Here is a 25,990-nt window from a genome sequence, read left to right as displayed (position 1 = left end):
ACATTTGTATCATCCACTGAAAGATTAAAGCTACTGAGCACAGCCTACCTGCCATGACAAAAAGCTCTTTGTGAGTTGACTTATCCGACTTCTTCTGTTGCTTCCATTGCTTCAGTGAGGTTTTGGTATCTTGACACTCCATCTCCGCAAGATATCCTTAAACAATATTCCATAGTTATCTTACTATTTAAAAAAAGTATGTTTAATTTTTTTAGTTGCATGACAGACTAATAAAAGCAAATTTGACTCAATGATGTTTTTCAACCTATACAATTCTATGATTCTAGAGTCAAAGCATCAACCCAGCATTGCCAAGCCCACTACTAAACCATGTCCTCAAATCCCACATCTCTATGTCTTTTAAATCCCTCCAGACATGGTGACTACCACTTCCCTGGAGAGCTTGATCCAATGCTTGATAACACTTTCTGTGAAGAAGATTTTACTAATAACCAATCTAAACCTCCCCTGGTACAACCTGAGGCTGTTTTCTATTGTCCTGTTCCTTGTTACTTGGGGGAAGAGCCCGACCCCACCTGGCTACACCCTCTTGTCAGGGAGCTATGGAGTGAGAAAGTCATCCCTGAACCTCTTTTTCTCTACAGCAAATACCACTAGCTCCCTCAGCTGCTCCTCACAGGACCTGTGCTCCAGACCCATCCCCAGCTCTGTTCCCTTCTCTGGACATGTTCTGCCCCCTCAACATCTTTATTGTAGCAAGGGGCCCAAAACTGATCACAGGATTTGGGGTGTGGCTCACTAGTGCTGAGCACAAGGGGACAATCATTTCCCTGGTCTTACTGGCCATGCTATTGCTGACACAGGACAGCATGCCCCTGCCTTTTTTGCTACCTGGACACATTCCAGCTGACCTTCAGCCACTGTTGACCAGCAAACCCACGTCCTTTTCCACTGGGCAGCCACTCTTCAGCAACTCTGTGGCACTGTGTGGGGTTGTTGTGACCCAAGGACATGACCCTGCACTTTGCCTTGTCAAATCTCTAGCAAATGGCCTCAGGTCACCAATCCAGCCTGTCCAGGCTCTACCTTTCTATCCTCCAGCAGATCAACACTCCCACCCAACTCAGCATCATCTGCCAACTTACTGAGGGCATGTTTAATCCCCTCATAAAGATTTTTGATAAAGATACTTTTTTTTTTCTTGTAAAGATACCTTCTTCAAAAATTTGTGCTCTGACATTTTAAGGAATTCCTTAGCCTTAGAATCTCAGTTTGTGCGGAATTTTCATCAAAGGTTTTGAAATGCATCCATGTTCTGAGTGTTTTCATGGGATCTGATTTATTTCTTCCCTCCCACAAACCAAGATCTTAACTCTAAATTGTATGCCCTACAAAACTCTCTGAGTTTGGACACTTAGAATCACAAAAAATCACTAGTCATTTTTAACATCTTGCACAAAACTGTCAAGTGTCAGATGACACGAGAAAGGTCAAAGAAATATGTGTTGTAAATCTAACTGAAGATTTATATCCTAGCTCTTTCATTTTAATCAATGCTAATAGATTTTTAAAGACAAAAAAGGAAGAAAGCAAGAGTATCCTTTGAACAAAAAATGTTAGGTAGAGAGTTTAAAGTACTAAAAAAGTGTGGTGATTTTATTTTTCAATAATAAAATAAAACAGATTGGTGAGGATAGCAGTTAAGGAAACAAGTGTCTGTGCTAATTAATTTTTTAAATAGTAAAAAATATTTTGTAGCTATTAGTTTTATTTTTATGGCAGCTCTATAGAAGTGATACATTTCCTTCCTTTCAGAGCATCTTTAAATAGAAAATCTGACTATTACCAGGTAATGAATCAAGCATTCTCAACCAGCATTTATAACTAAAGATCAATTTATCTGATTTGAATTATTCAAATTTCAGTTTGTTCCCTTCCACACAGGACAATGCCATATTACCTACCTTTTCAGAAAACTTGATGGATGATGAGTTTTCCCCATTAGCCTTTATTTCATGTTGGATAGTGTAAGATCCACTTCTCACTTTCCATTAATTCCCAAATGTTCTCTTGGTACATGCATTCACTCGTCTAGATGCCAGATCCCAGAAATTAGATTCCTTTCCCTTTTTTACTTGCATGTGAGTTTCTGTTCAGCATCACTCTCTCTGGTGAGAGCTTGTTTTTAAATACCCACTTTCATCTCTACTTGTTGGATGCATTTCATGGATGTGTGAAATGAACCTTCTGTGTAGAGCACCATAAGATCATTCTAAAATAGGTTCAATAGAAATGTTAAATGTGGCTCTATTTTTAATTTTAGTTTAAGAGGATGAGTAGCCATTAAATTCTCATCTGTAATTATTAACATTTTTCATGTTCATTGATATGTGTTAATACAAACAGCTAATACATTTGTATATATTGTGAAAGTTCACTTTCTTTAGACTGTGCTCCCTAGAACTCAAGGTCCTTGATATCCCACATCATTAAAGTCATGATCTTGGCATTACTACAAGTGCAAAGTAAAGATATTCCTGTTTAGACAGAGCAGGTTCTGCTTATGCTTTAAATAGATTTTAAATTAAAGCAGAAAACAAATGGTTCTGTAACCAGCTGCATTTGTTCTCTCTCTGCCTTTTCTCTCTTTCTCTCAGATCTGGTGCTCTGTTGCCTCTTCTGTTAGTCTTCACTCTTTTGATCAGCTTTCTCCTCCTTCCCTTTAGTTGCAGGCCAGATGTTATTACGACATGTAGATCTTTTCCAAATACTTTATTTCCTTTGTAGAGTGGCCACGTCTGCAACCACAGCCTGGCCAGTTGTGAGCTGTTTCAAGTGATGTACTGTCTTTAAGAGACACACTGAAGTGCATTTCTCTGTCATTATATGTGAACTGCACAAACTGCAAGTTCTGCCCCCTTCCCTGACAAGGGTGGGAGAAGCAATGGAGCACATCTTTAGGTAAATAGGAAAGGTTTGTTCCTTCTGTTTCCCAGATGCTGAGGTGCAGAATGCTGCTGAATGCTCAAGGGAGGCAGCACACACCTTTCCTATTGCAGACAAGCAGTGGGTATCAGTCCTGCTATATGCTTTAAATGCAAAACTTCATTCCCCTGCTGTTCAAGTATTAATCTTCAGCATTTATGCAACATTTCATACTCCTGTGTTTTCTCTCTGTGCTATTTAATTTTCATGATGCTCTTTGCATACTCCCAAGTGAAAAACATTAGAAAAGACCTTTTGCATCATGCAGACCAAGAGTAATTGCCACCCCTATGACTCAGACAGAAAATCTAGGCATATAATCTAAAATATCTGCCAAAACAGACAAAAGGAGATGGGGCAAATTTTAGACTGGTTTTGTTGCCAACAACAACAACAGCAACAACAAAAAGGGAAAAAAAAGTTATTTGTTGTATCTCTATTGCAAGAGCTTGAAACTTATCTTCCTTTTCCTGAGAGCAAAGATACTGTGAGTATGTTCAAAACACACAAGGTATAGAGAGGTAGTTCATGTCCTGAAGACCTGGCTGCACCTGCATGAATGGCTCTAAAGCAGATCAATAATCAATATGGTTTCATCATTAAATTGTATTTAGCTACTTAAAGGTGAGGATCTGAGTCTCTGTGACTTGTGTTTTCATAGCCTGGGACAGCAAAGAAATATGTGCAAAATGCAAATAGCAAATGTCAGTGTTTCTGCTCTCCTGATAAAAATAATAGCCTAGATGTCTGATCACTGGAGCTGAGGACAACAATTGATCTCCCATCTGCAACTATGTTAAAGGCTATATAATCAAAACCCAAAATCAACAGAGGAAGCAGAGACAAAAGTGTGATGATTTGTTCCAGGTAAAAATGAACAAAAATTTCAATTAGAGCAGCAGTAAAGCGTGATGAGATACAGCATTTGAGTTACAGCCAATTCTTTGCTATCCACATTCACCAATTAAGTGATCCAGAGTAAAATGATTCTAACAATAATACCTGGGCTTGTGTTCCACTATTTCCAATAACACAAAAGCTGCAGGCAATGAGTTACTCATTATTCTAGATTTTAGAAGAAGATAACTAAATGAACTGTCTGCTTTCTGAAAGCATGCTGGAAAGACTCCACTTCTGAAGCTGAGGCCAATTTCCTTTCTACTTCAAACTTTGCAGAGGTGTAATATGTTATAGGTCATAGAATCACAGAATGGTTTGGGATTGAAAGGACTTAAAGATCATTGTGTTCTACTACTCTGCCATGTACAAGGACACCTTCCACTAGACTGGATTTTTCAGAGTCACATCCAGCCTGGCCTTGAACAATTCAAGGGATGGGGCAGCCACAGCTTCTCTGGGGAACCTGTTCCAGTGCCTCACCACTCTCACAGTAAAAAAATCATCCTAATAACTAATCTAAATCTGCCTCTTTCAGTGTTAAGCCATTCCCTCTCATCTCATCACAACATGCCCTTGCTCAAAGTCTCTCTCCAGATTTCTTGTGGGTCCCTTCAGGCACTGGAAGGTGCTGCAAGATCTTCCTGGAGCCTTCTCTTCTCCACGAGGAAATAACTCCAGATCTCCCAGCATGTCTTCACAGGAGAGGTGCTCCAGCCCTCTGAGCATCTTCATTTCCCTCCTCTGTACCAGTCTGTTTCAGACTTTCAGTCTTGCCCAGGTGCAGTCTGATTGCTGCAGACGTCCTGCAGGCAGGTTGCAGCTACCTGGAAGTGCCAGGCAGACTCAAGGTGTCTGAGCTGCACTTGCACAGCAGCCACGGGGTGCCCAGGGCTCTGGCAGTGCTGTGGTGCACACAGTGGTGATGCTGAAAGAGGAACATGGGAATTCTCACCTTTGCTTTCGGCACTTGGGTGAGATTCGTCTTGCCTAATACATGCATCTAAAATTTAGGGATCTAATCCCTTTGTAGTCAATGGAGAGATGTGGTAATGCTCTTTAGTATAACTAATCTCCCCACAGTGACAATAGAGAAACCCTAGATGACTAGCTTAGACTAATTGCTCAGCTTCAAAGGTGGGATTTAACCACCTAAAACAGTAAATTGCTATCAGATTAAAGTGTAGCTTTTCACACCTATACAAAACAAATGTGATTTGAGCCTAAATGACTGCACAGAACAGCAGATAACTGACTTAGACTGCAAGTGCCTCTTGTGAGGAGAAGAAGTATTTTAAATGTTTGTGCAAGCCACAATAAAGCACTGATTTGTACATCTTGGAGTGTTCTGTATTATGGTCACATTGCTCTGGAGTTTATTCGATTTTTTCATTTTAAAGATAGAGATGTGAGCAAGAGGTTAATTGGTTTGCATGAGATCTGACACAGGAACACTTGGTAAAATGAGGACATGAATCAAGGCTTTCTATTCCTCTCATGATTGCACTCATGATTTTTGGTCCATTGTTCTGGACATTTGTCCACCATTTCTTTGTCATGAAATCTAGTCCATCTCTTGGCTGGTAGAAACACTTTTTAGTGTAGCAAAAAGCCAGTATATTTTGGGCTTCTGAATACTTTTAAAATACTGTAAACAAATGGAATGGTCAAGAAATAATTTGACCTAGAAGTAGAGAGCAGAAGGAACACTTTTAATTGGTATAAATTAGTTGTTGTTACTGGTTTGCCTCTGAAGTTTTGATCATTTTGCCTGTGTAAATGACTTCTATTCCTATTGCCTTTCAAGGATTTGCAGCATCACATAATTAGTTTAGCAAACTCATAGGCCATACGTGGAAGGTTTGGGTTTCCATTAAGCACAGGGCAATGAAATCATTAAATTTCCACTGTAGGTAATTTGTGCAGAGCATTCTGCAATATATGCATATCAATTATGAATCTATAATCAATTTTCTTATTAAACATTGAATTTAAACCCACAGTTGGACTTTCATCCTGAAAGAAATCAGATAGTCATGTGCATCTGGTTTAATCTTCCCTTCAGCCATATTATTTTAAAGGCACTCCTGCTTAGTACATCTTAGATTTGAAAAATAATACTCATATTCCCTCTCATCCTCAGCAGCTGTGATCCCTCTGCAGATGTTGTTCTGTCAGACACTTCATTATGTGTGATAGAAAGCATAGGTTCTTTTCGTCTGCCTGTGTTACTGCTTTCTAGATTTTTTTTTAAAATATTTTTAATTTATTCCTTTGGCTGAAGATGAGTCCTTCCATAATACTTCACTTTATCTCCTGTTGCTGCTGCTTCTCCTCCTTTCTAAGTGCAGAAATTATCAAGAACTTGCAACTGTGTGGAGCCGCCCAACAGAAGCCCATTGATTCCCCACCAAAGGGCTCTCTGTGAGCCATTCTGCTCCAGCCTGAAAAGAAAGCTTTGTTCCCTCAGCTGGTAGTGTCTTAAGATGCTGATCCTTGCCATATTTTTTGAAAACTGTAGCAGTTCATCAGACTATTTGACACTTCCCGTTCAGCTCTGTGCTCTGTAGCACACCCTGGTATTTGCTGCTGCTCGTACATCAGCCTCACCAGCCCGAGACTGCTCTGGAGCAGCCTGGGCACCAGGGTGAGTTCTGCTGGGCACAAGTCATTTGGAGGTGAACAGTGAAGGAGCTGAAATCTGGAGTGCTGGTGGCCATGCCTGAAATGGTGTAATGGATTTAGTATTTGGGGCAGGAGGTATGGGATTTGTCTTGTTGGTTGAGTATTTTCCTGGCCGCCTTCCATGACTGTTCAGTTATTTTTAGCATGAAGTACAAGCTATGTTGTCTCGGTTGACCTTGGAGCATGACATTTTAACATGGAATTGGTTTAGACTTGCTAATCATTAAAATGATTTATTATTTTTTATTGCAAGACCAACTAGAATCCCAGTCATGTTCTGCAGATGAAAAGGGAAGAAAATTAAAACCTGTCTTCTCTTAACTTGCAGTCCTTCATGATACCCATGTTTCCTAAACCGTCCTCTTTCTCTCTACACCATTAAAAGTAGATTATGTCTAGGTTTGTTTTTTTTAATTTGTCTTTTAGTCATTTGACATATATTATATCAGAGTGACTGAAGCTAATCCCAAGGTTTCACAGTGCACAATGAGAAGCATAGAACAAAAGGATTGTTTCTGTTGCAAACAATTTATGACCTTAATAGAAGTTTACAGCTGCCATCAAAAAGGCAAGATCTTGCTACTAGTGTATTTATCCTGGTGATTGCTCTCTCTTTGCCTTCATTCCCAGACTCAAGTTTAAAGATCAAGCCCCTAAATACCAACGTCTGTTAAGGAATTAGCAGCACTGCATCAGGATATCGTAGCAGTATATTTTAAGGCAGTAGTATATAATGTAGGAAAAGAGCTCCAGACCAGCCACAGACATAGCCAAAAGTCCATGAAAATTGAATTCAAATTTTGAAGTGTAGATCAATTTTTAGCCTGACTGGACTTTTTGACAAGTTGTCAATTTTGGACAATTCGTGTTTATTGAGTTTTGCACCTCCTTAAGTTAACATGACCTGAGAGGAAATTACAGTCATTTTTAAGATGCATTTATCTGCCACAGTGGTGCAGAAAAGCTTTTGACTGAAAAGAGCATCAAGGACTTGTTGACTTTTTCAGTCTACTAAATAAGCACCTGCTGAAGTATCTGATGTACATTTTAAAAAAATTAAAATAATACAAGGAAAAAAAAAAAAAAAAAAAGACAACCGTCCTCCTGACTCAAAAGTAGCTGCACAGTTTAAAGATTTACCCAGCAGAAGCTGAAACCAATGAAACCAAGACATAAAAATAAACCTCTCTTTGACTACCTTGGCAACTGGGAAGACCACAACCTGCTCCTACAAATCACACAGCGGATCTCCCAAATAGGGCCAAAGAGGCTGTTTCCCTGAAATCTGTGTCACACTATAGTTCCTTTCATACATAGGAAGTGAGTAAATCATTGAATAATGCAACATCCTTCCCTGTCTGCGAGAACTGTGCCAATGCCAAGTGTAAAGGTCTGGGTTAAAGCAAACTCAGTTACTTGGTAACTGAGTTGTGTTTCGGAGGGGTTAAAATTGGAGGGATTTTGGACTTGTGTTTCTCGGGGGTTAAAATTGCCAAGAAAAAAAAATGAAAACTTGAGGAAGATCCCCAGGTGCCTGCATTAATACTCCCCAGTCCCTCTGATGTGAGCTGGCAGGTCCCATAAAGCCACTCAGCCTTGAACAGGGAAGGGAAGGAGGGAGAGAGCAAAAGCTCCAGCTGCGACTCCAGAGCCCCAGAAAGAGCCTCTAACCCAATTCCCTTAAAGTGCACAAGCCTCACGAGCCACAGCATCTCTTTGCCACTGTATTCACTGAGTTCGCAGGGCAAACAAAAGATCCATACCAAGCATGCATCCTTCCAGAGGGGGAAAGCTTTTCCTCATTTGCCCATAGATTTCTCCCCTTTTCTTTCAGTTTTATACACAGAGACATGTATATGTATATATACATATATATACACATATACATTATTATTTTTGTTTTAACGGTGGGATGGGGGGTGAATGTTGCTAATTTTTTTTTTTTTTTGGCTGGTAATTAAGAGAGCTAACACCAGCTAGGCTAGAGTGAACGCAAACAAGACCCCTATAGGCAGCACAGTGCATTAATGTAAAATATGCCCAGACAACATAACTTGTCAGAGAGGATTATTTCTGCTTAGTGAATCTGCAGGGGCCCCTTTGCTCCACCACTCAGCGTCTGACTAGAGAGAGAAAGAGAGAAAGAGTAGCCATTAGTGAGTAGCTACTGTGGCATTGATGTTTGAGCGCACTTCTGAACTGGCTTTTGTTGAGAATATCGGTGCAGAAAGCATGCGCTGTCCCAAATCCGCTGTTACTATGAGAAATGAGGAGCTGCTTTTAAGGTATGTTGTCTCCTTTGTTTTAACGCGTGCTTTCGAGTTGCCTGGGCCCGCTGCAACTATAACCGTGCTGTGTATTAAGTAGTTTTCCTATTTAAAGGAAAAGACAGGCATTGCTGGGTGCAAGCAGCATTTTCCACTAGTTCGGGTCATGCATTTCATGTATAATGACGAATGTATGGAGAGGGCAAGGAGAGGAAAAAATAAATATATTTATCATTCCTTTTCTTTTTTTTTTTTTTTCCTCTTCCTAAAAGAAAGCTGGTATTTCTTTTATCACCTCCTTTGCGATATTTCTGCCTGCTTCATCATTATGCACTGGGCATGGAATAAGCATGGAAAAAGCTCAGAGAGACTCCATATTAGAGCTAGTGCCCTAAATACCACTTTAATTTTCACTTAGCCTATGTAAATAGTTACTAGTGCTTTACCTAGTCTCTACCGCTCTAAGATGTTTTAAAAATATCAAAATGCTCCTATAATGTGGGATTACACATCTATTCTCTAATAATGCTCCCAGGTTTAGCGGGAGGCCAGCATCGACTACTCTTTTCAGAGAAACACAACACGCAGACACGCACACACGCACACTCACACACGGAATTATGCTGGAATTGGCACCCCGCTTTGAAAAATGTAGTCTTTTGTTTATTTGCTAGCAGACATTGTAGCATTGAATACATCTTTTGGTCTGACAATGGGACAGCTGAACAATGGTGTTGTCAAACTAGCTTAATGTACGTCTGGCGATGGGGTGGTTTGGGTTGTTTTGGGTTTTTTTTTTCCCTTTCCTTTTCTCAGCCCCTTTTTCATTTCCCTTAATCTTTTTGTGTATACAGTATAATATAAAGTGTGTTGCCTGTTTTGTGGTGGTTGTTTCAGTTTATATCTGCTGCTAATAGTGCCGGGAGGGGGAGGTTTATATCTTACAATTATGGCTATTGCATTAAGTTGCAGATTTATTACTAACCTCTCCTTTAACTGTGGTGAGAAAACTTATTGTTTCTGAAAGCTTACAATACTACTGTCAATCTAGCAAATACATACTTGCCAAATGTGCCCTCGCTTGATTTTATGCCCGATCGTATCAACTTTAACTGCTGTTTTGAAGATACTGTTTCTAATTTTGTTTAGGTAATGAAAATGCAATAAAAATGATAAATCAGATCTCAAAGTAGGAGCCCATGTGATTTTCCATTTTTATAGTGTTTTATATGTTAGAATTTTAAAGGTCAGACAGAATAATTTACCTGAATGATTCCTATCCCCAAATCAAACAAATTATTCATATGACATTTCTTAAATTATCTTTCTGTTTAGAGAACCATAGTTTACCATTAAAACAGTTAACGATTTTGCATTTGAATTTGGCAAAATGAACCTTATGCATTGTGAGAAGAAATTGTTACAAAGCTCTTGAAAAATTTTGAGTTACTACTTGGACAGCAGCTTATGTCTTAGATAAAATGAATTCTCATTACTCTGTGGAGTCTCTTAAACTGTCAAAATCTTTAAATACTTTACATGTTAAGTAAATGTATTGCTTTTAGCAATAAGTTTAAAGATTTTGTGAGAAAAGATTTATTTATCAGTGGCTTCTGGTTTTTGCTTTGATCAATTATTAGTAGAGATTTGGTGCTTTTTTAAAAAACTGGACCCTAGTGCATGATTTATATGGGTTGAGGGGTCTCTTGGACCCCTTAATTAAAACAAAAAGACATGAAGGATTTATCAGTAGCAGTCAGAGCCCTCTAAAGCATGTATTTCAACACAAAAATGTTTGGTGGGGAGACTGAATATTTGCTATGCTGTTTTGCATTCTTTTTGTCATTGTATCTTCTTCCCTTGAGTCTTGAGATGTTGTAAATCAACAGCAAGGAGTTTATGTGAACAAAAAGGTGATAGTACGTAAAATATTTGAGGTTATGGATTATCAGGTAATATTTGCATGCTGTATGTTGTGCATAAACATGAAGAAAGCAAGGATGGTGTTTAGTATTAGTGGACCATGACATAATTCACTTCCTTGGGAGAACTTCTTTCAAGACAAACATTAACTCATTCACAACTGCTCTGCTCTGCCTGAACTGGAGGTGGGAAACAGTGGCATGGTTTTATAAAGTTATTTTTTATCGTGTCATGTTGCAGCAGCCTGAGCTTTCTAGCAGCTACTGCCCTTTGCGAGTGGCAATAAAGTGAGTCCCTCACCCTCAGTTACGTGGAAATGCCCCTTTAGGGATAGCCCAGAGCAGCGTGAATGCCACTTCTGTAGCAGCCACCAACAGACACCTGGGCAGCAAAATACACCATCACTTTTAAGGACTATTCAATATTATTACTGTTCCCTCTGCTCACAGGTGAGTTCCTACCAAACTTACTGTAGCTTCTATGTGTTCAGATAAAATGTTGCATAAAATACATATAAAATGAATTTTTTTTTTTGTCTTGGATTGAAAATCACTTTGTCTTTTTTCCAAGGGTATTTTATCACATTGCATTCACATCAAAGGCTGATTTTTGAATTAGTTTGTGTGAATCCTACTCAAAAAAAAAAAATCTTTCTATGCGTATTTACTGAAATATTGCTTTCTGAGCCATAACAATTATTATTAACATCAAAGAAGGTGAAGCAAAGCTGCAACATAAGTAATTTCTTAGCATGTTTAATGAAAGTAATGGCTTTTGAAAGACTGTATAGGTTTAGAGATGTTATGCCTGAACATTGGAGGTGTCCTCAGTGCTGCCTGTTTTGAATGTCACCCATTCGCAAAGCAATGTGGTGCCTTGCAGTTGACAAACTTGGCAACATCCCTTTCCACAACAGAGCTAAGAGAGGTAATTCAGACTCTACATGAGTTGTTATTTGTTCTTGCAATGACCAGGTGTGATGTCAAAACGAACACCCTCAGTCCCAGCTGTTAGAGAAAGAGCAAAATAGGTCTTAGTCTGGGACTTGGTTTTCCATGCTTCCGTAGGGATATGGAATTGAATTAGATTTGTTTATTAGCCTGGAGTATTTGCCTGCATTTATTTATTTATTTATTCTCTTTCACATTCATGAACCACAATCATTAACATGCTAATATTTTCTTTGTTAAGAGAGGATGACATTGACATTGTGTTTCTGTTATCAAATTTAAGTATGAAGGGGTTGAGACCCACCCTGCAGATAAAGATTTGAGGGTGAAAAGCTGCATGTGAGCTGGCAGCATGAACTCACAGCCCAGGAAGCCAACTGTACTCTGGATTGCATCAGGAGAAAGGTCGAGGGAGGTGATTCTCTCCCTCTACCATACCCTGATGAGAGTCCACCTGTAGTACCTCTTCCAACTCTGGAGTCCTCAACAAGTCGTAAACATGGTATGTTGGATTGGATGCAGAGGAGGGCCACAAAAACGGTCAGTCTGGAAGGAGACAGGCTGAAAGACCTGTGGTTGTTCAGCCTGGAGAAGGGAAAGATTCAGGGAGATGTTAGAGCAGCCCTTCAGTACCTAAAAGGGGCTTATAGGAATAATTTTTCAGCAGGGCATGTTGCAACAGGACATGGGCTTGTGGCTTTAAACTAAAACAGTGTTGATCCAGGCTAGACATAAGGGGGAAATTTTTCACAATGAGGCTGGTGAAACACTGGAACAGGTTGCACAGAGAGGTGGTGGCTGCCCCATCCCTGGAAATATTCCCAGTCAAGCTGGACACAGCCCTCTGAGCCACCTGATCTACTTGAAGCTGTCCCTGTTCATGGCATGGGAGTTGGAAGTAGACGACCTTTAAAGGTCCCTTTCAACCCAAACTATTCTATAATTCTGTTCTATATAAGATTGCAAACTATACCTTTGGGGCTGAAAAAAACAAAGCAAGTGTTCAATTAATATTCATATCTAGAAGTTTTACTGCAAGTGTAGATTGTGCTTGAATACTTAAGAAGTCATTCAGGAGTGAATCAATACTAATTATTGTAATCAGGAGGGTTAATTAGCTGAAGATGCTGCTGATGGAAAGTTCACTGCTTACAGCCCTGAAAACACCTAAGTTGATGAAATCTGAAAGCAAGATGTCTAAGAGGACTTTGTGTGGAGAGAAACATTTGGCTTTCCTTTGGCATTTCAAGAGCCAGTCACTCCAAAGGGGAAACATAGCTTGTACTTTGTATTTTGCATGATATTAATTTAGGGGGTATTAGAAGATGCAACTAAATCTGTCGTGAGGATATTTTGTGGTCATCTCTCAATAAATGTAAGTACCATTTTGGATAACCTGTACTGTCTCTGCTGCATTCATTTGTAGATTACCATAAATTAATATGGATAATCTTATGCATTTGAAATCTGGTTCCAGCACTGTTATTTGGAACAGTTATTTCATTTTTTGTTTCTCCATTTGTGTTCAGGCACAAGGACATTACACGGTACATGTACATAAATTACACATTCTCTGTTACTAATACACATATATATCTGTGTGCACGTATACATGTGTGCACTTAAGTTTAAATATTTTTCATTGAGGGTGTGTATTTCTATAATCCTGTGCCCTTAAAACTCCCACTCAGTTTCCAACTGCAAAACAGTATTCAACTACACATAATTCAGGGGGCAGTTATTGAAGAAGTAGTTAATGAAATTTAAGTTAGATGATAAGGAATAAAGACTGAAAAGAAATGACTGAAGAAAATCCTTTTCTTTTCCCTCAATTAGAGCAGTTGTGTTTCTTAAAGTGAGCATTACTAAATTCAAACAAAATCCAGCTGTATAAAATCTTTCTCACAAGTGACTTGCAAGAAGATTTTGTATTTTATGCTGGATGTTTGGGTTTTGCATTGGTTTTTGTTGCTGTTGAGTTTTGCTTTTTTTTTTTTTTTCCACCTAGTTATACCTCTTAAGGTTATAACAATCAAGACAAATGTCTGGATGTTAATTCAAAAAAACAAAAAAAAAAAAAACAAAAAACAAAAAACAAAAAAAACAAACAAACAAACAAAAAAACCCCATATAAACCCCCCTCTCAGTCACACACACACATAACGCCCCCCCCCAAGTCAAGTGATGCTTTCAGAGGAGAGAAATTCTATTTCAAAACACATCCCTCTTTCCTTTCTAATGACATTAGAGATTATCACGTGCAGGTGCTATTTATCTTTGCAACTGCTTTCCTATGACTGTTTTACTGCTTCCAACACATTTACTTGTATGTCAGCCATAGAAAAGGTAACTGAAAATGGCAGTTGTTGAGAAAGCATGTCGCCATGCCTGGAATGACATGCATTATCGGGGCAGCAGGAGTTGCTGGCTCTACAGCCCATTTCTACTTGACCTGCAGAATGATTGGCTGCCTGGGATGGTGATGAATCACTGGAGTTTATGAAACAAGACTGCTGGCATCCTCACAGAGGAAATAAAAAAGGAATTTTTTTTTCTCCTCCAACATTCTTGCTGTGGCAAAAAGCTCAATTTTTTTCTTATTTTTATTTTTATTGGTTTTATGTTTTGTTTTGCTTCTGTGTTATTTCACCCTGCAGCAGAAGTAAATGTGTCAATTAAAGTCACTTTAGTACTGTTCTCAGCAAGTTAATGATGCACTGAAGGTTAACTGTCTTTATTGGATGGAAGTGGGCAGGAATTCTCCCAAATTTTGTGTAAATCTTGATCTGGGCTCCAATTTTCTCATCTCTCTCTCCAGTCTCGAGACTGAGATAGCATAACTAGTAATCAGCTCAAGCGGGATGTAAAAAGGATTTCAGCTGTTCTCATGCAAACTTTATTTTCTGTGATAGTGTAAGGATCAGTGACCATTCTGTGGGCTAATATCAGTCAGAGCCATCTTCAGCATTCCTAAACTAATGACTAAAATGACATTTCTGGAAAGCACTGACTCCCAGATTTGCACACACTTTCTAGGTGGTTTGTGAAATTCTAACGTGCATTAAGCCCACGTTACTGGATTAGGCTGTTCTTACGAGCCTGTGCTTGCAAGAAAGTACCATGGGGCGGTAAATCTGCCAGTGCACTGACAAGGCTGACACAGCGTGCATCACAAGCTGTCCTGTAAAATGCAGCCAAGTAAAAATGATCCTTCTATTTCAATTAAAACACCCAGAATTGTGTTTGGGACTGGGGGAATGGAGAGAACTGCTTGCTTATCTCTCCATGTAGCATACTCAGTGTGCTGATGTGTTACCCTGTGTCCCTTATTCGGGTTAAGCAACCTATTTTTAAGTTAACTCTCTCTGATTCAAAGGAATAAGATTGCCAATAAAATTGCTCTGGAAGTTTTAAATACAGCAGTTACACAAATATAATGGGTTTTGCCATTTCATGAGAGAGGGTTTTTCTCAACTCTCATGCTTTGCTGCCCAAGCTTTTTCTCCACAAGTTTGGAGAAGCAATTTGCATGCTCACATCGGCTTTTAGACTTTTCCACATTTCTCCAAATAATTCAGCTGCTGCTGGACACTGCAGAGGCTGCAGTACTGGCTATTTAAAGCACAGCTTTCCACTGCCCCTTGTGAAATAGAGGAGGGCAAACTTTAACCAGCGAGAAGGGCAGCACAGGAAACGGTTGCTTGTGCCCTTCGGTGTGTGAGGGGTAAATGCTGTCCTTGCTCCGGAGTTCCCATGGCAGCAAATCAGCAGGTCATCCTCAAGAGCAGGCTCTGAGGATGCCAGACAACAGTCTGTCACCAGGAGGAAGAGAGAGCAGAGAGTTTGAGGAAGGGGAAAAAATATCTAGAAAATCAGAGAGAGGATAGGAGAAGTTACAAACAGAGGAGTGAAAAGTAACGGTACTCAAACACAGATCATCTGGAAACTGAGCCTTGCACGTGCAGATACCTGTGGATGATAGGATGGCTGTGCTACAGAGTGAATTTAGGATTCAAATCCTGCACTCCCCCTCCCTGGTAGCTGCAGGTTAGCATCTGAGGGATTGAGGTCCTCTAGAAAAGAAACGGAGAACTATCAGAAAACTTAAAATTTTAGAGATTCTAAATTCAATGGTACAACCTCCTGATTTCATTTTCCTTCTCTTCTGCCTAAAAAAGATTTATCTTTGCTAAACTGTGAGGAAGAAGCTCACTCTGAAGCTTGAGAATTTGCCTGCATCATTTCAGCCCACATTTAATTTTAATTAGAGAGTTATATAACCCCCTTTAAAAATAACAAAACACTAACAGAACTGCATTGGCAACACCAGGTGTTCTGCAGTGCTGCTCCAATGAATCATATGGAGATTTGTCTGTGCACGGCTGATGAACACACATTAAACTCAGTTAACCCCCACCCCTGAATAAAGCAATCCAAAGTGACCAAAATTTTTCCTGAAGAGCCTTTCTCACAAAACAATGCCTAGCTAGATGCCTACTCCAGGAACCTCATGGTTCCAGCACTTGTCCCTTACAAAGTTTTTGTATCAAGGGGTTCAAGGGGTTGGGTTTTTCTTTAAAAGCTGCAGATGAATTATCATGACCTTTCAAAGTGAAACACTGTATGTTAAACACTAGGTTGGGTTAAATGTTTTGGTTCAGAAAAGAAAATCAATTTTCCTCTTTTTTTGTACTGAGCCCCAAATTTCTGAAATCGTTAAGAACAGCACATTTAACAGGTATCTCTGGGAAAAATAAACATGTGACTTCATCGATGTTCATTTCAGACAGAGAATTTGTGGGAAAATTGAATCGGTGACTTGAGCTTGTTAAACATCTTGGTTCAGATGCCATTCTTGACTCTAGGATGTCCCTCAGCCACCACTCGCTGGAAGGTGTGAAGGGTCACTTGCCATTTTCATGCTCTTTCTCTTTCCATCCCTTATCAGAGTCAGGGTCATGGGCTAGGTGGACCTTTTGATCTGGCTTATGTGGCAATTCTTACACGGTTCATTCAAGGGGGAAAAACTCTAAACCACTATGGTGCAGTTTTCTGCACGTCCAAATGCCTTATAGTTACTGCAGGAGCCTTTTCTTTATGTCCTTCATGTCTGATATTTAATGGTTTCTCTCTGGGAAACAAAGATAGCTACTTTGCGTATTTTCATGGTGATTGTTGTTTTTGAGGATTGACATGTATGCTAGGCGGGATAAAGAATGGATAAAGAAGACCTGTGAAATTTCCTACCTTAAAAATGCCACAATTTGAGTTTAAGGTGAAATTACAATCATTTTCAGTGCTCAAGAAACAAAAACACCTGGTAGAACTGAATGAGAAGGGAGGATGAAGGTTAAGCTCATAAGGATCCTGCTGCTAGAAGTGGAGTGCAGTAGGTTAATGCAGATATTGTAATAAACCCCTCAGATGTATTTACATTTTGTTTTTAAAAATAAGTCTCTTTTTGGCTTCTTGTCTCTTTTGATGTCCCTTACCCACATCCTTTCTTTGCTGATGCCACATTAGGACTTCACATCTACCTTTGCCTGTGGCTTTTGGAGTTGGAGATGCCCTCCAGCATCACCTCCTAATCCAGGCCATCCTCACCATCTACTTCCCTCATCCTGCCTCTCTCCCAATAACCAGCCTCTCCAGACGGGCAAAAATCTCCATAAAAGTCAAATTTATATAAAATGAGAGATCTTTTTCTGTCTCCGGTAGTTCCTCCTGTGGGTATAGATGGCAGGGTTTTTCTGTTACAGTGGGATTTTTTCCTCTGCTCTTTGAAGGCATAGGTGGGGCTTTTGCATGTCGTGAGGATGAAGCAACACAGACAAGAGCACCAGATGTGTGATTTCTCCTGTCCTAAGTCATTTGTTTTCACATGAAGATGATAAAATAGCCAAATCCAAGAATATTCTGTTCCCTCTTCCAGGGTTGTTTGGAAAGGTGACCTTTTTTACCTCAAATAGTATTTTGCCTTTCTAGGAGGAAATCAGGTCTGCCCAGTGCTTGCAGTACCCCAGGTTCTCTCCTTTTTGGGTAGTGCTTGTAGGTAGTTAGCAGGTGAGAAGATAAGATGGTCCATGAAAAAAAAAAAGAAAAAAAAAGACCATCGTAGTCTGTTGCCAAGTCAAGATAAGACTGGGTTGACAAAAACCTTGATCTCGTGTCTCTATGCACAAGGCACTAACACAAAGGTAACACTTGTGGATCAGTAGTGATGCTCCTCAACAGGACTGCAAATAAATAACAGACTTGGTTAAGTCTTTTGTAAGACTTGGTCTTGGGAAAATTTGCTTGTTACTGCTTTGTTTCAATGGTCTCTAAATGTAGTGCTGAGCTCAGGAACAGCCCAACTGGAGCAGAGGTTACTGGGCAGCTTCTGCTCAGCACTAGCCCTATGCAGGATTGGACCTGAGGGTGATGATTGACAGTCCCATGTATTTGGTTCTGTTCTTCTAAATTAAAGGCCTTTCCAAAAAACCCTCCATTCCATGTAGCATCTGCCTTGTGCCACGATATGTTGCTTAATTGTTTTCGGAAAGATTGAGTTATTACCCACCAAAGGGAACAAAGGCCCTTTACCCACAGTGGGATGAAATCACCTCATCACTGTATAAAATAGGAAGGGAAAAAAAAAAGAGAAGTGAGTGGGAAGTTTTACTATAGCAACCAAGTTTACATAATATCAATGCGCTTCAAGTGAAAGCTCTAGAAATGCTTAATTTGAGGGACCTTTTCACAGGGCTAATTTTAAATGACGTTTATTTCTGAAGATTACTGGTGAGCTACAGTAGCCTACGGAAGCAGAGGGAGCCTCACAAGCACTATTTTAAATACTTAAAATTCATTGATCAGCTTTAACCAATATTTTCATTTTCTTTTTAAAAGGATTTCAGTTATATGCAAGTTATTTTATTTCTCAAAATGAGTGGAAGACCGTGTTTGGTTTTGTAATACAAAATCCCTACTGAAAGGTTAAGGCTTCATCATTCAAAATTTTATTCCAATATTAGACATAACTGACAAAGACAGTTTTGTTCCAGGTAATCAGAAATGGTAAAATGGTGTAGTATTGCATCCATTACGATTCAAGGAAATCCATTACTTTTTGTTTTGTTAATGATTTTTACACCATTATGTAGTTCTGCCCAAGTGCTCGTGTGCTTTGCTTTGCTTTTTCTTCACGCCCCTTCCCCTTCTTGCCCCTCCAGAAATCTGGTACCAAGAGTTAGGCTGATGGGCTCCCTCCTTTATAGGCAGGTAGGCTCACATCCCATTACAAAACCCAAAATGCTGCACTGCCTGCCCTTCCTCCTGCCACCACTTCCAGGCTCATGGCTTGCCTGGAAGGTTATTTCTTTGTGAAAGTTAGCAACCACCTCGTTTGCATTCTCTAACTCCAGCTGGACCAGATTCCTGCTCCCCCTCGCATTAGTGGAAGATCCTGAGTGATTCCACTGGAGTCATTTGAGCCCGCTCCAAATTTACACCACCGTCGCTGAGCTCTGCTTCTGCTGCCTCTGTTAGAAACTTGCTTTGATGCCAGAGATAAGCTGAATCCCGAGCATGTTCATTGGCTTAGGGGGGAATAAAGCAGAGGATTTGAACTCTCCTCATACTGCCTTGCAGGCTTGGGAGAGAGTGAAGTCATTCAGAAACTTTCCCTTGAAGTGCTTCCAACAGTAGCATTTCCTTGGCCCAAAAACTGGGGGGCAAATTGATTAGAAGAATGGCAATTAAGGATGGGGTGAGGAGAGGGTCTGGAGAGGGGACATGATGTGAGCTCCACACTGGATTTGGCTCTGGGATCTGGAAGGGAAGGGGGTGTCTGCTCTCTTTCCCACTCGCTGAATGAAGCCACAGGTAGTGATGTCAGAGTGAGCTCATACACACAACAAGTCACTGCTCAATCCTGGCCTTCTGCAGCTGAACTTTCTAGGGGTTTTTTTGGTTTGTTTTGATTTTTTTCTCTGAAGAGGTGTGCAATTTTCAAAGGTTGAGTTGTTTGAAGAAATTGTGTGTAGCTCTGTGCTCGAACAGTGACTAATCTGCAAAGGTGAGGTGGAACAGCTTCATCTGCCCCACTCAGACAGAGAAACTGAGGGACAAAAGAGTAAACGAGCCAAACAAGGTCTGGGCCTCTGAAATGAGGGGAGGAGGGATAGGAGGCAGCATTTGTAGCTGGAATAGGATTAAAGCCTGAGAATTGATGATTCCAAATTCTAGGTTCCTCCCTCAAAACTGCCATATGCTCCGCCAGTTGAAAAGGCTTAATATTGGAGGGCAGCAATAATGCAGCTCTTCTAAGCCATTGTCTCATTTATGCTGTGAAAATAAACGCAGTTTCACTTGCCACTCTCGCTCTCCATTTCCCTCTGTACTGTAGCAACACATCAGAACTTCCACTTTTCCTTTAAATTTTAGTAAAAGCTGCTATTTCACGCACATGTGCTGGTCAGGAATCTGCCATTAATGTTACAAATAGCAGAGCAGAGCCTGTAACAGTGTGTGAAACATTCAGGGTTTTTTGTTTCTTACCACTTACCCTCTGCCATCGAAAGTTAATTCATACATAGACACTACATAATTTATGTCTGAGAACCAAATTATTCGAATGCAGTTTTTCCCTCTAAGCTCTCCTTGAGTCGTATCTCACTATCTTTTATGGAGAGGGTTTCTTTTTGCATTTGACCCTGTTCCTGCTTCTAACTTTTAAATGGCAAAAGCAAATGTGCTTTGAAAAGTGTGTTACACTGTAGTTGTTAAATAAAGCAATAACCTATGCACTTGTAATGCTTTCTCTATGACCTACTTACATACTACTTCACCCTCCTTATAGTATGATTAAAAGCTGCTTTGAATCCACTATTCCCTCAAGGGATTTGAGGCTAGAATTTAACAAACTGCTGAGAAGGCTTAAGTCAGTAAGAGGGCTTCCCTACAGCTTCTTCCAGCTAATTCACATGTAATTAAAAGGAAAATAAATATTTCAAAAGAACATACGTTTTAATGAAGCATTTTTAAGCACTTACACCTTGCATAATGGGGCAAATTTATAAAGATCTCTCTATTCCATACGCATATTTTAAGCAAAATTATTTGTGATCCTCTCCTCCTCCCTCTTTGCATCCTGTGCGAAGCGTGGATTTACTTTGCAGTCAGCAGCAGTGGGACTGTGGTCCTTAGAAGTGACAGGTTGGTGAGACTGAAGTCCCTTAGATTTATCATGTACCAAAAAAACTCATGATGAAGAGGTGCAGATCCAGCCGCACAGGGTGAAGTGGGGGTGGAGACTTCTTAGTTAGAAGAATATCTTCATCCTCACTGAGCAGCCTGTATTCCTTCTGAGCTAAAATCTGTCCCTTCTGCAGTGGCAAGATTTTGAAATTGAAAGTTAATCCAACTCTGCTCTGGGCCGGATTAACCACCATGGAGGCCTCAGATCAAAAACCAGGTGGCTGCATCCAGCTGGAGAAAGTTCTGCTGGTTTCTCCTTTCATTAGGACTTTGCACTTAATTTTTTAATCCACTGTATAGCCAGTCCTACTCTGTGATGGATGGGTGGTGTAAAGGAATCACTATGAATTCAGTAAAGAGGAGCCACAACTTTGCTTTTGTGCTTTTCTACATGGATGTTTAGGTGCCATGGTGATGAGGACAGTATGCGAACATATAGAGCAGAGCAGATTAATAACACTATAGATATCTGTTCAGGATTGCAGCTGTCCTATGGGGATTATGCTGAGGGCCAAGTGAACCTTTTCTTTCTTTAGACTTGCAAAGTAGGCAAAAATTTTAGCAGCCTGAGGGGGGTTTTCTTCTTTTTAACTGTTTAAAATTGAAAAGTCTCTCAGAGCAATAAACGGGATTCTAAAAACTTGCCTGTTCTGTATTTCAAATCAACAATGGTCAAAATTTAAATAAAACTTGGCCTGACTGATAACAGTTTTTATGGGTAAATTTAATTTTTATATTAGAACGCTCTTTTAGAAGTTTAAGCATAGTAGGTTTTAATTTGCATTTTTTTTCCTTTTTGCAAGTGTTGATTATCCATAACAAATCAAATTATAAAACCTAGAGAGAGATTCAGATGGAGAAGCACACACAATGGAGAGGAACGTTCTGTCTGTCTAGACTGCTCAGATCACCTAGTAATCTTTGTAAATATGTTAATATTCTTTTGCCTGGAGCGGCTTTGTATTGAAGCAAGTGGGTCTTGGAGATGGAAAGGAAAATTTATACAGATTTTCAGGGGGCGGTGGCGTGGGGGGGGAGCCTCCAGCTATTTGTATGTGTGGAATTTTGTGTGCGTCTTGGTGGTGACACTTCTGTGCGCGGCCAACTCTGAGAGCAGCGAGGTTGGGAGCGGGTTTTTGGGAGGTTACAGCCACGAGAAAGGATTCGCCGTCATTAGTTATTTAAATCCCTCTTTCTGATGAGTGAGGACAGCCAGTAACATCACTCTGAGCATTTAAAACACTGCCAAGGTCTGAATGGCAGGAGTTTGAGTGGAGAGAGCCTGCACCCAGAACCTGACCAAACCTTCCCAGTGCCCCCAGTCCGGCTCCGGCCGCTCCGGGGAGCGTCGTGCCCGAGCGAGCCCCTGGCGTGTGCCGGGGCAGAGCCCGCCCGGGGCATTGCCGGCCCGGGGCATTGCCGGCCCGGGGCAGAGCCGGCCCGGGGCAGAGCCCGCCCAGGGCAGAGCCCGCCCGGGGCCCCTGCCCTGCCCTGCCCTGCCCTGCCCCGCCGGGCTCGGCTGGCCCCTCACGGCCGCGGGGCCGGGCAGCGCTGCGGAGGCGCCGGGCGGGTCCCGCCGCCCCCGGAGCCGGGCCGGGCGGAGCCGCGGAGCCCCGGGCGGGCAGCCCCCGGGCCGGCGGCGGCAATAGGCCTCTCCCGGGGCGGCGGGGGCGCAGGGGTTAACGGGGAGCCGCAGCGGGGAGATGGCTCCGCCTCCCCGCTCAGCACCTGGCGCTCCACCGACAGTTGCCTCAGCAGTCGATTTCGGAGGGGATTGGCGGAAAAAACCGAGAGGGGGAGAGAAATGTGACAACTGCCGGGGCTGGCGGCTGCCGCGGGGAGGCCTCCGCACCTGTGCCTGCCGCTCCGCCGCCCGGCGCAGTTGTGGGATCCGCCGCGCCCCGCCGCATCCTCCCGCCGACCGCCGCGGCGCCCCCGGAGCCCAGCATGACTTCTTCGTTCAAGCTGGATTTCCTTCCGGAGATGATGGTCGACGGCCGCTTGCTGGTCTCTGACAGAATGTAAGTGGCGGCGGGGCTGCCGCCGGGTCTCTCCCCCCGCCCCGGCTCCGGGTACCGCCCGGCACCGAGCCCCCGCCGCGGGGCTCCGGCCGGGTCCCTCCCGCACCGCCCGCCCCTCCGCGGGAGGGGGAAAGGGGCTCGTACCCCCGGCTCCCCCCACCCCGTTCCCAAGTCACTTGGTGGTCGCCGTGCCGTGCCCCCTCCCGGGGTGTTCGGCGTCCCGCAGGTCGGTGCCGGCGGGCGCGGGGGGTTATCGGCTGCCGCTGATGATGATGCAACGTGGAGAAACGCGCAGCGGTCGCGCGTAGCTGAGCGCTCTCCCCTCCGTGCCCAGCGGAGCCCTCCACAGACACCTGTCCCCTGCACCCAGCCCGGACCCACCCGTGTCTTCTCACCCCTTCCCGGCAGAATAAAAATGCCCCTGCAAATTCTCATCAGTTTTTCAGTTTTCAAATTCAGATGAAATACTAAGCATCCATTGGGAGTACCAGGTAGAACGCAAGGATTTGGCTTTTTTTTCCTTTTTTTTTTTTTTTTTCTTCCCTCCCCCTCCCATACTGTCCCCGACAGCTGCCTGGTACGGCGAGTGTTAATTAGGGTGAGGATGGTTGTTTTACGTGCAGTTGAAGTGGGGATGAGATGTACTGGAAAGCGCTGAATGCTGGAATTTCAGAAGTAGTATTCCCCTAGCCCGGCTCTGCTCTGTTAATCTCGGTCTGAAAGTTTCTATTATCATCCTCTTGGGCACTGCCAATTGCCAGGTATTTTCAGGTAACCTAAGTCTTGTATGAAAAATAAAAGCTAGACATGATGAAATAGACTTCTGCTGAAAGATAGGAAGCGTGAGGACTATGCTGTATTAATTGACAGTATCCAAAATATCTTTTATTTTGTTGCTTTTTCTTCTTTCATTAGGATGACAAACGTGATTTGAGTTACATTAGAATGAAGCGAGAGGCTTTGGCATTGGCTCTGCACTGAAGCTGTTCTGGTTGAGGCAGCGCTTAAGTTACAAGTGTAAATAAACCCGTGTGTGCAGCAGAGAGTGTCACCTGCAATTTGCACAAATCAGGTTGCAAACTGTGCCCCCATCTAAGGCTATTCAGAGTTTTATTGCCTTTTTTACTGGCAACCAAACTTTCTCTGAGGTGGAATGCTTTCCCTTGCACCAGCAGGGTTCTGCACGGAGACATTCAGCAGTGGCCAGTTGTTCAGACAGCTGAGGTTTAGTGAGTGTGTGGGAGAGGGGCAAGAGTCAGGGGGGGAGCTGCTTGGTGCAGATGACTTACACTATTTTTACAGACCTTGAAGGACAGCGAAGTATGTAAATGCTGCCTGCCTCTTGTCTTAAATTTGTGATCTTAAATTCGAACAAGTTCTGTACTGTGTTTTGCTCTTCACATTGTAAAATCCCGGGTTTTATTTGCAATAGTCAGTTTTGGTAAAAGCGCTGTCAATTTCTCCTGAGAAATCGCTGAGGTTTGACCATTAGGGTATGAAGTAGCAGCTGAACATTGGTATCTCTTGCTCTGCAGTCCTCTGTAGGGACCTGCCACAGCCAAACTTCCCCTTGTTTTCATTATCTCAGTTTTGATTAGACTTTCTACCTGCTGTCCTTCCAGGCAGTCAGAAAAGATCCTGCTAACAAACATCTCCAAGCTCAAAGGCATTATTAACTGTGGCTGATGATGCCCTGTTGTCACTTAAGCTTATATAACTTTATCTCCAATTTGCCCCTCGAGGTGGGGGAGTACCATGTCACATTCTTTCTTCTGCATTTCTTTCTCCATTCTCCTTTTCTCCGTGAAGCATCCATAATATATTTTAACACAGCCTGAAACACAGTCATTGTTCATTAGATGCAGAGCTTCATGTGTGTCCAAAGATACAAAAAATAGTCTAGAGAAATGTCAGCTCCTAAGTGGGTCTTGAAGTACAAAAGTTTGATAATGGAGTTGTTAAGTGCACACGACCTTGTAGGGTTGGTGCTGGTTCCTCATGCATTTTTTGTGGGGGAGGGGTGACTAAGTAATACCTTGAAGGAAAAAAAAAAAAAACTTTATCTCCTGTACCATGAGTGGTTGTGATGTAATGTGCTTCCTTGTATTAACCAAACCTTGCTTTGCTGCTGATTTAAGTAAGTGTGGGGATAGGATGATTTCAAGTATTCCCATCATGTGTCATGCATGCAAATTAATATTGAGGCTAAATTGCCATGAACTCAGGGAGCTTCTGTTCCTAACAAAAATAGTCTTGAAACCAAATGCTGTGTGCGAGAGCTTTGCTACCCTGCCTTTCCAACACTCTGCCATTCGCTGTTTAAAGCCATCTTTATCTTGTCCTTCTTAGCCAAGTGGTGGCATACATTTATTTGCAAGTCCCCAACTCTCTGGGCTAATCAGTGCTGACGAGGATGCAGTTTGATTACGCATCAGGGGTCAGGGGCACACGAGCACCTTCCCCTTTAGCTGCCCCCCCAGGCGAGCGGCGAGCCGCCAGCGCCGTTACCGGAGCATCCAGAGCACGCTCCGAGTTACCAAGCTGCACAAAACTTTTAACCCCGCCATCTGCTCCAGCCATCCCGGGTAGCCCAGCCCAGTCTTTAGCAGGAAGGAATTTCCTATTTTAGAGCAAGGCAATTAGCAAAAATACATGTGTATGCTCTTTCACAGCACGAATTGGCAAAACTGAATTTTTTTTTTTTTTTTTTTTTTTTTTAAAATATGCTGGTGGCATATCAGATGTTTTGGGAAATTGACAGCATACAATATCACTTGCACTTCTTCTTTGCACATTTAAAAATTATCTGTAAAGGGATTTATGTTTGGAATCATCCATTATTTCAATGAGCGAGAAAAAGGGGATTTTTCAAGGAATAACTTTCAGTGCATACCTGGTGTGAAAGTTTACTGCCAGCTGATGATTGCAAAGTTAAAATGCTTTTACCTCTGTGAGAATGTTAATGGCTCTTAAATGTTGCTTGCTTTCAAATTTCACTGCTGTTACTATATAGCTAAACAGAAATAAAATAGAACATCAGATACATCGAGCATGACTGTGT

General features: G+C 41.8%; 1 protein-coding gene across 7 annotated transcripts in view; it reads left to right on the top strand.

Moving 5' to 3' along the window:
• Positions 1 to 25,990, top strand: part of CELF2 (CUGBP Elav-like family member 2) — a 375,554-nt gene that overhangs the window by 110,208 nt on the left and 239,356 nt on the right. For 3 of the 7 annotated variants that reach the window (XM_066318824.1, XM_066318822.1, XM_066318823.1), the window contains exon 1: positions 8,468 to 8,813. The exons of 1 other annotated variant lie outside the window; for it this stretch is intronic. In XM_066318824.1, the coding sequence (XP_066174921.1) occupies positions 8,707 to 8,813 (107 nt within the window). In that variant the 5' untranslated portion in view covers positions 8,468 to 8,706. Of the gene's footprint in view, positions 1 to 8,467; positions 8,814 to 22,635; positions 22,930 to 25,990 lie in introns of those variants that run through there. 3 more of the 7 variants (XM_066318827.1, XM_066318828.1, XM_066318829.1) reach the window with 2 other exon arrangements.

This window comes from Sylvia atricapilla, chromosome 5, assembly GCF_009819655.1.
Source record: "Sylvia atricapilla isolate bSylAtr1 chromosome 5, bSylAtr1.pri, whole genome shotgun sequence".
Lineage (NCBI taxonomy): Eukaryota > Metazoa > Chordata > Aves > Passeriformes > Sylviidae > Sylvia > Sylvia atricapilla.
The sequence above is the reverse complement of the archived record's forward strand: the minus strand, read 5'-3'. Positions and strand labels throughout refer to the sequence as shown.